At 40.5% G+C, this 17580-nt stretch overlaps 1 protein-coding gene across 11 annotated transcripts in view; it reads right to left on the bottom strand.

Moving 5' to 3' along the window:
• Positions 1 to 17303, bottom strand: part of LOC128690257 (uncharacterized) — a 92461-nt gene extending 75158 nt beyond the window's left edge. For 6 of the 11 annotated variants that reach the window (XM_070090582.1, XM_070090586.1, XM_070090587.1 and 3 more), the window contains exons 1-3: positions 16570 to 17280; positions 15492 to 15602; positions 2561 to 2659 (exon numbers count right to left, since the gene is read on the bottom strand). In XM_070090582.1, the coding sequence (XP_069946683.1) occupies positions 2561 to 2659; positions 15492 to 15602; positions 16570 to 16639 (280 nt within the window). In that variant the 5' untranslated portion in view covers positions 16640 to 17280. Of the gene's footprint in view, positions 1 to 2560; positions 2660 to 7230; positions 7474 to 15491; positions 15603 to 16569 lie in introns of those variants that run through there. The other 5 variants (XM_070090583.1, XM_070090585.1, XM_070090584.1 and 2 more) reach the window with 5 other exon arrangements.
• Positions 17304 to 17580: the final 277 nt, after the last annotated feature.

Genomic DNA, 17580 nt, shown 5'->3' with positions numbered 1-17580 from the left:
TTCTTTTTCGGGCCACCCTGCCTTGGTGGGAATTGGCCAGTGTGTTAATAAAAAAAAATAATAAATATCATAATAAAAAAATGCTAAACCCACAAGGGTCATAAATTGCTATATATAAAGTGAAGGCATACGAAAGGAATATTTTTCTACAGTTATCCTCCAGTGTTTGACTAGAGAAAACATAATTCTTCCGACACTACCTACACAGCCGCTTTGTAAATAAATCTCATATTTACGTCAATTTTTATTCTGTGAGTGTATGTATCATGTTTATATGCTACATAACATGTTTCTTATATAATTTTGAGGAAAATATCAATCATAGATGGATTAATGAAAATGTCTATATTAATGTAAAATAAGACATTTAATGTGCCCAAGAGTGATTATTATTACATAGTATTGGCGTCATGAGTAGAGAGACTCTTAGCGATTTTAATGTATACCAGCACACCAGCACAGTAAGTATATTTAGGTACAGGTACATAATTATAATTATCAGAGTACATATAAAATATGCATTAAGTTTAAAACGCTTGAAATTTTGGAAAGTTTCCAGACATAATAGATGTGGTCACGAAGAATGTAAACAAACCAGGTGGGGCATGCCATATTTAAAAGACCGCTTGCCATATAGCAAATTTTGGTCACAATTTGACATCGCCGTATTAGCGGAACGCCGTAAAGCAAAACGCCGTAAAGTGGGGCCCTACTGTATGAAAGAATACTATCACTCCCCCCCCAATGCAATCCACAAGTCAGTCTACATCTAGGTACAGTACCTGTTTAGTACTAAGTGATTATCATGGTATTATTACATTCATGATAGGGAAATGCTAAACCCACAGAGGCCATACAGTGCCAAGGAGAAAGATAAGATTATCAGACTTATTCCAAGGGAAGGGAGGATATGTTAAATTTTTTAGATCAAGAACCCCTTACTGGCATCAAGGCACCCATTCATCCCAGGTAAAGTAGTGCTAGGTGAACACAGGCAACTTTCTTAAATTCATGGAGACAGCACTAAACCCATAGGGTAATACAGTGCCTAGAGAAATGGAAGGCAATCAGGTTCTATCCAAAGAATGGGAAAGCCAGATCCAATTCTTTGAGGGGAAAATACAGGCAACAAGTATAGAGACACTTGTCCAAATGTCTCAGTGCACTTGGAAATTGAACTTGGGTTCCTTCAGGTGTGAGTTGAGCATTTGATTAGGCTACAGGTCAAAGTAAAGATAAGTGAAACTTATTACAGTATCTTATGTTGCTATCTAGAACTACCAAGTACCTGGTAACTTCAAATAGCTTTACTTTTTGCAATGGTAATATTCCAGCTAGGGCAGAATCCTAAAACAATGGTGCCCTGTGCTTCCACATAAATTGTCGATGGCTTTATACAGTAAATTAACCTGAATAACACTTGTGACATTTAAGAAGACACAGAGGAATAATTTCAGCTTGCACCAATAACATGCACCAGCCTAGGTCTTTTTCATTACACTATGCTTGTCCACATTTTTTAAGATGCGCATCTGATAGAAAAATGACAGGATGGATAATGAGAACCTTCAAAACTAGGGATGCCAAGCCCATGATGACACTCTTCAGGTCACTTGTTCTATCTAGGCTGGAATACTGCTGCACACTAACAGCACCTTTCAAGACAGGTGAAACTGCTGACCTAGAAACTGTACAGAGAACCTTCACAGCACACATAAGTGCAATAAAACACCTCAATTACTGGGAATGCTTGAAGTTCTTCAGCCTGTACTCCCTAGAACACAGGCAAGAGAGATATGTAATTATATACACTTGAAATAACAAAAAAAGGCACAATACCGTGACTGGAACGATACACAAATAACCTGCACATAAAAGAGAAGCTTACGACGACGTTTCGGTCCGACTTGGACCATTGACAAAGTCAATGGTCAAGTCGGACCGAAACGTCGTCGTAAGCTTCTCTCTTTTATGTGCGGGTTATTTGTGTACACTTGGAAAATCCTAAAGGGACTAGTACCAAACTTGCACACGAAAATCACTCCCTATGAAAGCAAAAGACTCAGCAGATGATGTAACATCCCCCCAATGAAAAGAAGGGGTGCCACTAGCACTATAAGACAACACAATAAGTGTCAGGGGCCCAAGACTGTTCAACTGCCTCCCAGCATACATAAAGGGGGTTATCAATAGACCCCTGGCTGTCTTCAAGAAGGCACTGGACAGGCACCTAAAGTCAGTACCTGACCAGCCGGGCTGTGGTTCGTACTTCAGGTTGCATGCTGCCAACAGTAACAGCCTGGTTGATCAGGCCCTGATGCACCATGAGGCCTGATAACAGACTGGGCCACGGGGACGTTGACCCCCGAAACCCTATCCAGGTATACTCCAGGTATACTTGAGCTTGAGGGATTTTTGGAGGGATTTTTGGAGGGCTTATTTGAACATTATCAAAACAATACATAGCACTAGCCTGACCAGACCAACTATATGAATATGTAATATGGATGAGTTAGTCTAAGACAAACTGTAATGCATTTAAAATGCTAAAATCACTTACCATCTTTGTCAGTGGCAGACGTGCTTGCGTTGTGTTTCAACAAAAACTCTGCAATCTTAAACTGTCCATGTCGTGATGCACAGTGTAGTCCAGTTCTCTCTGTGGAAAATCATTTATTTAAGGCTTAAAAAATTACAGCACCAAGGAGGTAGCAATAAAATTGGTTAAGCTCTTCTTTCTGATACAGAGGTTTTGCAGACACAAGTCATTTAGCAACTACAGTGAAACCTCAACTTACGAGTTTAATCCATTCCGTGACCTAGTTCGTAACTCAACTTGATTGTATATATCAAATAAATTTTCCTTATTTAAATTAATTGAAATTCCATTAATCCGTTCCAGTGGAATTCCTGCTCTCGGGAGGCAGGACAAAATACGTACTTCAACATGACGCTAATATCAACTCTATGACATAATAAACAATAAAAATAACAGAAACATGAATGAATAAAATATGTCATTATGTGATGAGCGGTGGCGGCCATCGCCAGTCCCATATCTTCCCATTCTTCCCCTTCTGAAAACAGTTTTTGTGAAGCTAACTGCGCTATATCACTAGTTTCATAAAGAAAACACTGAAACAATGTGTTTATAAATAAGAAATATTGTATAAAAACCTAATAGAGAATGTAAAGAACATAAGAAAGAAGGAACACTGCAGCAGGCCTACTAGCCCATGCGAGGCAGATCCAAGTCTCCTACCGGCTTAAGCCAATGCACCCAACCTAGTCAGGTCAGGTCACAATCTCTTAAGGAAAGAACACAGCAACTGACCTAGTAGCACAAGCTAATCAGGTCGAACTCACACCCACCCACACCCACTCGTGTATTTATCTAACCTATTTTTAAAACTACACAACATTTCAGCCTCTATAGCGGTACTCAGAAGTTTGTTCCACTCATCCACAACTCTATTACCAAACCAGTGCTTTCCTATATCCTTGCTGAATCTGAACTTTTCCAACTTAAAACCATTGCTACGAGTCCTGTCTAGGCTAGATATTTTCAGCACATTATTTATATCCCCTTTATTTATTCCTGTCTTCCACTTATACACCTCAGTCATATCCCCCCTAATTCTACACCTTTCTAGAGAGTGCAGATTCAGGGCCCTCAGTCTATCCTCATAGGGAAGATTTCTGATACATGGTATCAACTGTCATCCTTCTTCGTATGTTTTCCAGAGCATTTATATCCATTCTGTAATACGGTGACCAAAACTGTGCAGCATAATCTAAATGAGGCCTAACCAAGGATACATAGAGTTGAAGAACAACCTGAGGACTCCTATTATTTATGCTTCTTGACATGAAGCCAAGGATTCTGTTAGCTTTATTACGAACACTTATGCATTGTTGTGTTGGTTTCAGATTACTGCTAACCAGAACTCCTAAATCTTTTTCACAATCCGTAATATTAAGATCTACATTATTTAGTTTATATGTGGCATGGCTATTTTCCTGTCCAACATTTAGAACTTTGCATTTGTCTATATTAAACTGCATCTGTCACTTCTCCGACCACTGCATCAGTCTATTCGAATCTTCCTGGAGTGCTCTAATGTCCTCGTCAGAATGAATTCGACGGCCTATTTTGGTGTCATCGACAAACCTGCTTATGTCGCTGTTTATGCCCTATCAATGTCGTTTATGTAGATTGTTAACCCTTTCAGGGTCCAAGGCCCAAATCTGGAGTCACGCACCAGTGTCCAAGAATTTTCAAAAAAAAAATTTGTTATTTTTTCTTATGAAATCGTAGAGAATCTTTTTGTGAAGGTAATAAAACAAAAAGTACGAAATTTGGTGGAAAATTGACGAAATTATGCTCTCGCGAATTTTGATGTGTCAGCGATATTTACGAATCGGCGATTTTGCCGACTTTGACTCCCATTTTAGGCCAATTACATTATTCCAATCAACCAAATTCTTAGCTATTTCACTAGTATTACTTCTATTCTATCGATTGAGCACAAGAAATCGCCAAGTCAACTGTTTCAACTACAAAATAAAGTGATCGGAAATTGTTAATTTGGCCAATTTAACACAAAGTTCAAAATATTCCAATTTCAAAATAGGGTCCAGAATGAACAATGTAGGCATTCCTGGCACTAAACTAACATTTCCTCTGTTCATTAGTTATGTTTTGAGGCTTTACAAATAAATTCCATTTTGATTTTTTATTCACATAATGAATTTTTATTCACACCAAAAAATAGAAGATTTACTGTTATGCAATACTGTAATAATTGTATAAATATCATCACCATATTTGTGAATGTATATTAGACCCACCAGCTGGTGTGTATTAGACGTGTGAGGTCGTTTGTTTACTCTTGAATATCGGCAAAAATTTAACATTTCTGCTACTTTGAGCTCAGTTTCAAGCCATTTCCAGTGCTAAAACCAATCAAAATCATCTCTATTTCTGTAATATGTCTTCCATTCTATCAAATGAGACCAAGAAATCGCAAATACAACTATAAAAAACATACGAAAAAACACTGCAAAGTTGCTGTTTTAATCGAAAAATCATGATTTCATTTTTTTTCTCTCATTATACACAGTGTGCTGCAGGATCTGTTTTATGTGGTGCACACATACCACATAGATGTATTCTCTTATATCTAGGCCCAAATGTACCACTCACAGTTTATCAGAGTGAGCTGAGCTCATGGCGTAGATCTACGGTTTGGACCCTGAATGTAAAGCCGTAGATCTACGGGACGGCCCCTGAAAGGGTTAACAAGGGGCCCAACACTGACCCTTGTGGAACACCGCTCGTGACGCTTTCCCACTCTGATTTCTCCCCATTTATGCAAACTCTCTGCTGCCTATTTGTCAACCATGCCTCTATCCAGGAAAAAATTTCTCCTCCTATTCCATGTGCCTTAATTTTCCTCAATAGTCTCTGATGTGGGACCCTGTCAAAAGCCTTACTGAAGTCCATATACACAATATCATATTCATTACCATGATCTACCTCCTCAAATACCTTAGTGAAAAAAGTTAATAAATTCGTAAGGCAAGAACGCCCCTTTGTAAAACCATGCTGAGAATCGTTGATTAATTTATGCTTTTCAAGGTGGCTACGAACTGCCTCGGCAATTATCGATTCCATAAATTTTCCCACTATGGAGGTTAGGCTTATTGGTCTATAGTTTGAAGCTAAGGACCTGTCACCTGCTTTGAAAATAGGTATCACATTTGCCATTTTCCACTTATCTGGCACCATGCCAGTCTGTAGTGATATGTTGAAAAGATTAGCCAAAGGTTTGCTAAGCTCCTCTTTACACTCCTTTAGAACCCTTGCATACAGTTCATCAGGGCCTGGGGATTTATTAGGTTTTAACTTATCTATTTGCCTAAGGACCATGTCACTTGTGACCCTAATCGTGCATAGTTTACCAGAGAGAAGAGATGGAGGGTGCAGGGTGGAAGATAGGCAGAGCGGCGTATGCTGTCAACGGCCTTCAACCCACAACCCGCACACCTCCACCTCGCTTGTGTTGAGTGTATAAATCTATAGTAGAGGGAAGGTGGGGTAAAGGTCAGCCTAGGAAAGGTTGGAGGGAGAGGGTAAAGGAGGTTTTGTGTGCGAGGGGCTTGGACCTGCAGCAAGCATGCGTGAGTGTGTTAGGAGCGAATGGAGACAAATGCCTTTTAGGACTTTACGTGCTGTTGGAGTGAGCAGGGTAATAGTTACGAAGGGATTCAGGTACTCAGGTAAAATCTGACAGACCAGATTTGAGTCTTGGAGATGGAAAGTACAGGAGGGGGTGTTAATGTTACAGTTTTATAACTGTAGTGTAAGCGCGCCTCTGGCAAGACAGTGATGGAGTGAATGATGGTGAAAGTTTTTTCGGGCCACCCTGCCTTAGTGGGAGATGGCCGATGTGTTAAAAAATGATGAAATTCATGACTGTATAAACAACTTACAATTTTTACCAGATCATTCTCGTTTTGCTATCAATGTATTGAGGCCTAGCCCCTGAATCCATTATGTGCCTCTATAATCTTCTGAATGCTGCCCAGAGAATGAGTACAGTGTACATAATAAATTAACATCTGATGTGCCTAGCTGGCAGAATAAAAGAAGAACATGCATCCCAGAAGAGTGACAGCAAATTCGTCTTCCTTTCTTTGTGTTGGGTGTATCAGGGCCACTGACAGCTTACGCAGTATCCAGCCCAACTTCCCGATGTTCGGGGAAGATTTGTTGCCCAAGGCTCGGCCGTGATTATATTTTTAGATTTTGCCACCGAAGTGGCTAGTTTATTGTGCACCCCATATCCATCCAGTGGACGGTAATGCAAGAGCATATGGATACACAAAAAGCCTAGGAACTAGGGCCCAAAAGGGTCAACAGGCGTACATTTGGATTTATATCTACATATCTATAGTTCACTTATCTGTTACAAACAAATTTAGGAAATTTGCTTAGTATATCTGGTATCTTTATTTTCATTAATAAGATATCTTGACATGTCACATAGGTTATTATACTGTCTATCTCTGTATTCCTCAATAAGTGGACAACTAAGCACATAGTAGCTATGAAAGAATAAGGAACAAGAGTTTCTTTGTAAATAGATACAGAAGCTAAAAGTTATCAATTAGATCTGGCGGACCACCTTGCCAAGCCCCAGCAGAGCTAGGTGACCAAACACTTACCTAAGTTCAGTATCCGGCTTCCCATTAAAAAATTATCCGTAGACAGGAAAAATGGAGCTGACTACAAATAAGCCGATGATAAGAGCTCCTCCTGCAAATGTGCCCGGCGGGCAAAGTAGATGAGGACAAGCGTCCCATAGAGAGCGGGGGAAATTTGTCACATACTCAGGAGAGAGCAAGACGTCCACAACTGACGAAGGCTGATGCAAACGTCTACTTGTTGAGTTTGTAAGGGCAGCTGACAGCTTACCCGTATTGAGCCTTGCTTCCTGATGAAAGGCAAAATTTTTTTCGGATTTCTAACTCGGGAGGGTTAGCCACCCAGGATATGTACCTTTGTAACCTTTTGACTGGTATAAACCTTGGTAATAAATACCGACAAGTTGGTTTAGAAAGACACGTAAGCAAACACTATAACATATTTATTAGAAAACGTGTAGAATCTTGTAGAATCTACAAGATTTTACACGTTTTCTAATAAATATGTTATAGTGTTTGCTTACGAGTCTTTGTAAACCAATCTTTTGACTACCGCCCACAGGATGGGTATGGGGTGCATAATAAAGATATTAAACTAAAGTGTGTGTGTGTGTGTGTGTGTGTGTGTGTGTGTGTGTGTGTGTGTGTGTGTGTGTGTGTGTGTGTGTGTGTGTGTGTGTGTGTGTGTGTGTGTGTGTGTGTGTGTGTGTGTGGTGTGTGTGACTCAACAATCAATATTTGCACCAATAACTCATTACAGTTGTGACCGGGTGTGGAAGTGTGAATTGCTCATTACTCTATAATTTGTTCATGATTGTAGCATGAATAAACGTAAGTAACCATTCTACAGAATGCATTACCTTTGTAACTTGTGAGCTCATTACCTTTGTACCTAGTTCAGCTATCAAAACTTTGGGGGCCCAGTCCCTGGACCCATTACGTACCTCTGTAATCTGTAAATACCTTTGTAACTTGTCATGATTGTGACCAGACCTACCTGGAGTTCATTACCTTTGTAAATTGTGAGTTCATTACCTTTGTAAATTGTGAGTTCATTACCTTTGTAAATTGTGAGTTCATTACCTCTGTAACTTGCTCAGCTATCAAAACTTTGGAGTCCAGTCCCTGGACCAATTATGTACCTCTGTAATCTTTTGACTACCGCCCACAGGATGGGTATGGGGTGCATAATAAACATATTAAACTAACTAAACTATCCCAAGAAAGCCAGAGCGTCATCGAGGACTGTCTGACTTATTTCCAGTGGGATATTTCAATCTAGTCCCCCAGGATGCGACCCACACCAGTTGAATAACACTCAGGTGCCTACTTAATGCTAGGTGAACAGGGAAGGCAGGTGTAAGGTGACAAACACCCAGGTACCTACTTACTGCTAAGCGAAGAGGAACAGCAGGTGTAAGGTGACTAACACCCAAGATCAAATCAAATCAAATCAAATCAAGTTTATTCTCTATAAGGGTTACAATGTGGGGTTTACAGGATTTGGATATTGTGTGGTTTACATGTTATAAAATACTAATTACAGAGGGAGCCACTAGGACACCTAGCATGGCTAGGCATTTCGGGCAGACTTAAATTAATTCTCAACATTAATTCCTTACAGATTATGGCATTAAGGCTAGGTGACTACATTATAATTTGTGAGTTTAGCAATGTGAATGCTTTTGTTTTAGCACAATACAAAGTGTCTATATTGGAGTATCATAGGCAAACTTATGACTAGTTAGGATTCATTATTTTAAGATTACGATTAGTATTTCTGTGTTTATAGTCAGTGGATGAGTGAGTGTAATTGTGAACCACCAGGTGGTTATCATGTAGTTAGTTGTCGGGGTGTATCAGGGAGATAAGATGTTTTCTAACTGTAGTTTTGAAAGTGATGAGTGTGTCTGCAGTTCTAGAGTTTTCAGGTAGGGTGTTCCAGATTTTAGGTCCTTTGAAATACATTGAATTTTTGTAAAGGTTTAGTCGGACACGGGGAATGTCATAGAGATGTTTGTGTCTGGTGTTACGCCTGTGGATCCTGTCACAACTATCAAGAAAGCGTTTTAGGTCAAGGTTAATATTGGAATTTAAGGTCCTGTAGATATAGATTGCACAGTAGTAAGTGTGGATGTTCTGAACAGGGAGTAAGTTTAGATCTATAACAGCACCTTTCAAGGCAGGTGAAATTGCCGACCTAGAAAATGTACAGAGAACTTTCACGGCGCGCATAACGGAGATAAAACACCTCAATTACTGGGAGCGCTTGAGGTTTCTAAACCTGTATTCCCTGGAACGCAGGAGGGAGAGATACATGATTATATACACCTGGAAAATCCTAGAGGGACTAGTACCGAACTTGCACACGAAAATCACTCACTACGAAAGCAAAAGACTTGGCAGACGATGCACCATCCCCCCAATGAAAAGCAGGGGTGTCACTAGCACGTTAAGAGACCATACAATAAGTGTCAGGAGCCCGAGACTGTTCAACTGCCTCCCAGCACACATAAGGGGGATTACCAACAGACCCCTGGCAGTCTTCAAGCTGGCACTGGACAAGCACCTAAAGTCAGTTCCTGATCAGCCGGGCTGTGGCTCGTACGTTGGTTTGCGTGCAGCCAGCAGCAACAGCCTGGTTGATCAGGCGCTGATCCACCAGGAGGCCTGGTCACAGACCGGGCCGCGGGGGCGTTGACCCCCGAAACTCTCTCCAGTGGGGGGGTGTTGCCAGGGGTGGGATTTAGTGATTATTCTTACTGCGGCTTTTTGTTGGACTATTATTGGCTTTAGGTGTGTTGCTGCAGTTGAACCCCAAGCACAGATAGCATAGGTGAGGTATGGATATATAAGTGAATGGTATAGTGTGAGAAGGGCAGTTTGCGGCACGTAGTATCGTATCTTGGAGAGGATCCCCCTACCTACTTACTGCTAAGTGAACAAGAACAGCAGGTATAAGGCGACTAACACCCACGTACCTACTTACTGCTATGTGAACAGGGACAGCAAGTGTAAGGAAACACGACAGTTTCCACATTTGTTCGGATTTTTAACCCCCGAAGGGTTTTCCACCCAGGATAACCCAAGAAAGGCTGTGCGACATCGAGGGACTGTCTGCCTTATTTCCACCTGGGTCCTCAATCTTGTCCCCCAAGATGTGACACACACCAGTCGACTAACACCAAGGTACCTACTTGCTTGCTAGGTGAACGAGACAACAGATGTAAGGAAACACGCCTGTTTCCAACCCTGCCTGGGATCGAACCATGGACACTTAACGTTGCCTACCAGACCACGAGCCACGAGTAAGAGATGTTGCCCAAAACAGCGATGAAAGATAAGGAACAGAAGTTCCCTTTGCAAATAGAAAAAGAAACCAGAAATTCCCAAGAAGGCCAAGTGGACCCCTCTTACCAAGCCCCATCAGAGTGGGAAGCCACACTCCAACCTGAGTTCAGTAGCCAGCTTCCCACCACAACAGTTAAAAAAAAAATCAATGGCGACAACAAGGAGCTGATGAATGGTATCCCTCCAGTAATGTGCCCAGCGAGCAAAACAAGATGATGACAAGCGTCCCAGAGAGAATGGGATAAATTTGTCACAGATCCCAGGCGAAAGCAAGACGCCCACACACCACTAAGTCCCCAAGCTGGGCAAGTAGGGAAAGGACAAAGGATTCCCCTTTGCAAAAGAAACAGGAACAAACAGTTCCCAATTTGCCGGGTCACCAACTGGACAAGACCCGGGTCGGGACAATACCGGCGAACCACATCGAATCGAATCGTTCCAAATTAGGGTTAGAAGGAACCCCTCTCCCCCCTTTTCCTTAGAAACCCCTTAGAGCGAGACACCTACACCTTAAGTAAGTTTATTCAAGTACAGGTACACATAAATACAGTTACACAGATTATCATACATAGTAGCATATGTGTAGATTACCTAGGATAACACGGAAAAAAATCAAAATGACTTGTTTCCATTGGTTCTTGAGTACAGTAACCGGTTTCCCACCAAAACCGTTATGTAAATATCCCCCAGCGGAATTATAGATCTGATAAATGGCGACCGTCCTGTAATGTGCCCTAGTCTTCTCCCACCCAAACCCAGTCATACTCGCCAACATTATCAGTGCCGAATTGCAGAAAATATCTGCCTGGATGGTGACTAATAAACTTACCCTGAATACTGACAAAACCCATTTCATTCAGTTTAGAAACAGAGCTGCAAATATTCCACTTAACTCTAAACGGATCACTCATCAGAAGACTCGCAGTCTTGACGAGCCAGGTGGCCCTCCTTGCCCCAGCAGGCATGTGACACTATCAAACTATGTTTTTTAATTACATTACCTAATAAAATACTCCATTTTTCTACATTTTCTTGAATGCACAGTAACTCATCTAATGACCATATAACCTATTTCTGCACTACAAATCATTGATTTTATTCGATTTGATCGGATTAATAAATTGTATGACTTTGTTTAGTATACTGATCATTTTGTTATATTATACGTTTTTATGCTACAAATTGTACAACTGTAATGCTTCTTAATTGAAATGTTCAAATTTCATATTTAAAATACTCATTTGTACTTCATGTTGTAATTTGTTTACTTTAATTTTTACCACTGAATATCATTGCTTATAATCTTTAGCTAATTTTAAGCCTGTCCATAATGCTCTGCATACAAGGAGCTTTTGTCATGTGCACCCAACCACTTTATTTCCTTGTACAACTATGTATCATGTTAAAATAAAAGTTATTATTATTATTATTATTATTATTATTATTATTATTATTATTATTATTATTATTATTATTATTATTATTATTATTATTATTATTATTATAACTAAGCGCTAAACCCAGCAGGTATTAAACTAATATAGTACCAGTTAACTACTATATTTGTCTCCATCTAAGTCAATTTAAAGGCAACCTGAAATGCTCTGCATATGAAAGTTGTTTGTTAATTAATATCTGGTTATCAATTTAATATTCGGGTCTCAGAATCTGAGACTCGGATACATATTTATTGATTTTATTTTTACATGATACATAGTTGTACAAAGAAATACAGTGGGTGGATGTACATGCCAAAAGTGCCTTGTATGCAGAGCATTATAGGCAGCTTAAAATTAACTTCAGATTAACTAAGCAGTGATATATTCAGTGGTAAAAATTACAGTAAACAAATTACAACATGAAGTACAAATGAGTATTTCAGATAAGAAGCATTACAGTTGTACAGGTTTGTAGCACAAGAATATATTCACACATTCCTTCACTCACGTATACACATTTTAATATTTTTGATGCACTAGAATTTAATGACCACTGCATTATTTACCCTCTGAAAATTCTCATGCTTTGATTTCACCTCAATTCAACCACTCCATAAAATGCAGGTCACTGAACTATATATATATATATATATATATATATATATATATATATATATATATATATATATATATATATATATATATATATATATATATATATATATATATATATGTCGTGCCGAACATGTAAAACTGGTCAATTAGCAAGAACTCATTTAAAATTAAGTCCTTTCTAAAATTTTCTCTTATACGTTTAAAGATATATTTTTTTCATTAATAATGTTGATGTAAAAATTTATAATTTTGCACCAAAAGGAACTTAGAAAACTTACCTAACCTTATTATAACAAGCGCAATTTATTTGAGCCTAACCCAGCTAAATACATTTTAGATTTGTTTACAATAATTTAATACTAAACAAACACAGTGAAATATATTTTTTTCGTTAGGTTCAGAATGATTTTGGCGAAATTATTGCATACACAAATTTTCACTTGTCCTATATGGCAACATGAGCGTTGCTATTTAAGTCAAGATGGCAAGTTCTGCCTATTCGGTACGACATATATATATATATATATATATATATATATATATATATATATATATATATATATATATATATATATATATATATATATATATATATATATATATATATATATATATATATATATATATACGCACACACACTGAGGAGGAGGTGAAAAAGCTCCTAAGTGACCTTGATATCTCAAAGGCGGTGGGACCGGACATCTCTCCGTGGGTCCTTAGAGAGGGAGCAGAGACACTATGTGAGCCACTAACCGAAATCTTCAACACTTCCCTTGAAACTGGGCAACTCCCTGAAGTATGGAAGAAAGCAAATGTAGTCCCCATCTTTAAAAAAGGAGATAGAAATGAAGCACTAAACTATAGACCAGTGTCACTGACGTGTATAGTATGCAAAGTCATGGAGAAGATTATCAGGAGGAGAGTGGTGGAGCACCTGGAGCGGAACAAGATTATAAACGACAGCCAGCACGGATTCATGGAAGGCAAATCCTGTGTCACAAACCTACATGAGTTTTATGACAAGACAACTGAAGAAATGAGAGGGAGGGGTGGGTTGATTGCATTTTCTTGGACTGCAAGTAGGCCTTTGACACAGTTCCTCACAAGAGATTAGTACAGAAGCTAGAGGATCAGGCACATATAACAGGAAGGGCACTGCAATGGATCAGAGAATACCTAACAGGGAGGCAACAGCGAGTCATGGTCCATTATGAGGTATCACAGTGGGCGCCTGTGACGAGCGGGGTCCCACAGGGGTCAGTCCTGGGACCAGTGCTATTCTTGGTATATGTGAACATGACGGAAGGGATAGATTCAGAAGTGTCCCTGTTTGCAGATGATGTGAAGTTAATGAGGTGAATTAAATCAGATGCGGACTAGACAGGTCTACAAAGAGACCTGGACAGGCTGGATGTGTGGTCCAGCAACTGGCTCCTAGAATTTAACCCTGCCACATGCAAAGTCATGAAGATCGGAGAAGGGCAAAGAAGACCGCAGAGTATAGGCTAGGAGGCCAAAGACTGCAAACCTCACTCAAGGAGAAAGATCTAGGAGTGAGTATAATACCGAGTATATCGCCAGAAGCACACATTAACCAGATAACTGCTGCGGCATATGGGCGCCTGGCAAACCTGGGAATAGCATTCCGGTACCTCAGTAAGGGGGCGTTGACCCCCGGAACTCTCTCCAGGTAAACTCCAGGTAAACTGTGTACGTCAGGCCCATACTGGAGCACGCAGCATCAGTTTGGGACCCACATCTGGTCAAACACATCAAGAAATCAGAGAAAGTGCAAAGGTTTGCAACAAGGCTTGTGCTCTCTAGGCTGGAATACTGCTGTACAGTAACGGCCCCCTTCAAGGCTGGCGACATTGCAGACCTGGAGAGTGTACAAAGAACTTTCACGGCACACATAAGTGTGATAAGGCACCTAAACTATTGGAAACGGTTGAAGGTCCTTGATCTGTATTCCCTCGAACGCAGGCGAGAGAGATACATGATAATATACACTTGGAAGGTCCTGGAGGGATTAGTACCAAACCTGCACACGAAAATCACTCCATATGAAAGCAAAAGACTTGGCAGGAGATGCAGCATTCCCCCGATGAAATGCAGGACCGCCACGAGTACACTGAGAGACAACACAATAAGTGTCCGGGGCCCAAGACTATTCAATTGCCTCCCAGCATACATAAGGGGGATTACCAAGAGACCCCTGGCTGTCTTCAAGAAGGCACTAGACAGGCACCTAAAGTCAGTACCTGACCAACCGGGCTGTGGTTCGTACGTCAGCTTGCGTGCGGCCAGCAGTAACAGCCTGGTTGATCAGACCCTATCCACCATGAGGCCTGGTCTCAGACCGGGCCGCGGGGCCGTTGACCCCCGAAACCCTCCCCAGGTAAACTCCAGGTAAGGCTGGATCCAGAGCTAAGGAGAATGTCCTATGAAGAAAAGTTAAGGGAAATCGGTCTGATGACACTGGAGGACAGGAGGGTCAGGGGAGACATGATAACGACATACAAAACACTGCATGGGATAGACAAGGTAGACAGAGAAAGGATGTCCCAGAGATGAGACACAGAAATAAGGGGTCACAATTGGAAGCTGAAGACTCAGATGAGTCAAAGTGATGTTAGGAAATATTTCTTCAGCCATAGAGTTGTTAGGAAGTGAAATAGTCTGGCAAGCGATGTAGTGGAAGCAGGAACAATACATAGTTTTAAGACGAAGTATGATAAAGATCATGGAGCAGGGAGAGGGATGACCCAGTAGCGGCTAGTGAAGAGGCGGGACCAGGAGCTGAGTCTCGACCCCTGCAACCACAATTAGGTGAGTACACACACACACACAGAATCCAGCTCTTGGAATAATACTCACGGATATGGTCAACAGCATCTACATGTACGCCTCTAGCAAGCATGTCTTCCACAGCTTGAAGATCCCCTGCTCTTATCGCACCACACATCTCATCACCCTCTCTTGACGCTTCTGTTGGCCACGGGAAACAATAGTTAAGTAACTTGTTTTTCTCACGATTAGTGGACAGAGGATCGAGCCTCTACTCCTGGTTTGTAGATGAATGGTTCAGAGAAGCGACATGTTGATAAATTAGACACATGTGCAACTCTTGGTTATCTTTGAGGAAACGTTTCTCCACACAGTGGCTTCATCAGTAGATACAAAGGAGAATCTTGAAGAACAAGGTTGAGGGACTGATTACCTCATTCTCCCCCTGTTCTTCAAGATTCTCCTTTGTATGGACTGATGAAGCCAATGTGTGGCGAAACGTTTCCTCAATAAAGATACCCAAGAGTTGCACATGTGTCTAATTTATCTACTCCTGGTGTTGAGAGATCCTCACGAGTTTTAGCACTTCACGTGAAGTAACATGATATAAAAATATTGTTGGGTACAAAGTTGGAGTTGGTTACACTGAATATACCATTACACACATATCAAGTTATTGCCTACATTTTATAAAAGATTCAACATTATGTTTGTGGACTGGTGGTCCTTTTACAAGCAGGATATATTTACATACAGGACATGTGTTTACAGGGTGGGGATAAATGCAAGCAGCACATGTTAGGCAGGATATCACGGGCACGATATAAAAATTGTATGATCTGCCTGTACATTCATTAAGAACATTTTTATTAATAAACATACCGAGAGATGTTTATCTCTGCGCATATACACAGAGAGCATTAATGTATATACAATTAGGGGTATACATAATGTATCACGAAAAGATTACTCCCTTTAAACCAAAACTTGGAAATAGTCGTCTTTAGCGAGAAGTCGTTATAATGTCAGTTGGTTCATTACCTCTGATGCCTATCAGTAATTTCAAGGATTTGGGTGAAGGAATATGGGGAATGGGAGGTAGAAAGGTAAATAGGATGGATGATGGGGCAATGGGTGGAGAGGGACCTGGCGAGGAATAAGAACATACCTGCCAGCAGTATGAGAGTGAGAATAGCGAGTCGGTAGGTCCACATCATGGAAGCTGCAGTCATGACCATACAGCATCAGCGACACTTCCTCCAAACTATTAATACGTCACCACTGGTCTCTCACAGCTTCTCCAGTCCAGCATATGTATATATGGGAGTGGTGGTGTGGAAGGCAGACTGCAGCCCCTCCAACCAAGACAAGCTTCAACTTTTTCACCATTCACTCCAACACCGAGTTTAGTTAGTTTGATATCTTTATCTTATATTCAAAAGCATCAAAACCCATTCTATGGGTGCTAGAAAAAGGATTGCACAGACACATAATGGGTCAAAGAACTAGGTCCAAACACTTGTTCGCTAAGCAAGTTAAATTGGTAATCAACTCTTGCAAATCTATTGACATCCACCACAAAAAAAAAAAACATTATTATGAAGCTCCCTGTAGTTATTATTCACAGTACCCAGTATTTACCAAGATATGGTGGAATTTTAGAAAGTTAAAGTGGTTACGAATTACGTAGTTTAAAGAGAGGCAAAGGTCAGGGTATATTTCCCAAGGAAGGGAAGGCTAGCTCAAATTCTCTTGATCAAGAGAAATTCACAACAGGCAGACAGCAAGGCTTACATTCAATTCCTTGTGCAACTTAATGTACAGCGTAGCAATAGCAGGAGATGCCACCACCGACAAGGACACACACTGAGTCAGTGCTGGATGTCAAAACTATGCTTATCTAGAGTCACTGTCAGTACATACGCACTACAGAAGCACCCTAACCATGCCACATGCACGCAGTCTGACGCAATATATTAATCTGTGTCTACTAGTGCAGATACTGGACAATCGTAATAGTATTGTTCCAGACTATGGAACAATGCTCTTCTCCAGACTGAGGGACTGACCACCTCAAAACTTTAAGGATGATTGACTGATTACATAAGAACATAAGAAAGGAGGAACACTGCAGCAGGCCTGTTGGCCCATACTAGGCAGGTCCTTTACAATTCATCCC

The sequence above is a fragment of the Cherax quadricarinatus genome, chromosome 32, assembly GCF_038502225.1.
Source record: "Cherax quadricarinatus isolate ZL_2023a chromosome 32, ASM3850222v1, whole genome shotgun sequence".
Classification (NCBI taxonomy): Eukaryota; Metazoa; Arthropoda; class Malacostraca; order Decapoda; family Parastacidae; genus Cherax; species Cherax quadricarinatus.
Note: the sequence above shows the minus strand (reverse complement) of the source record. Positions and strands in the feature narration are given on the sequence as shown.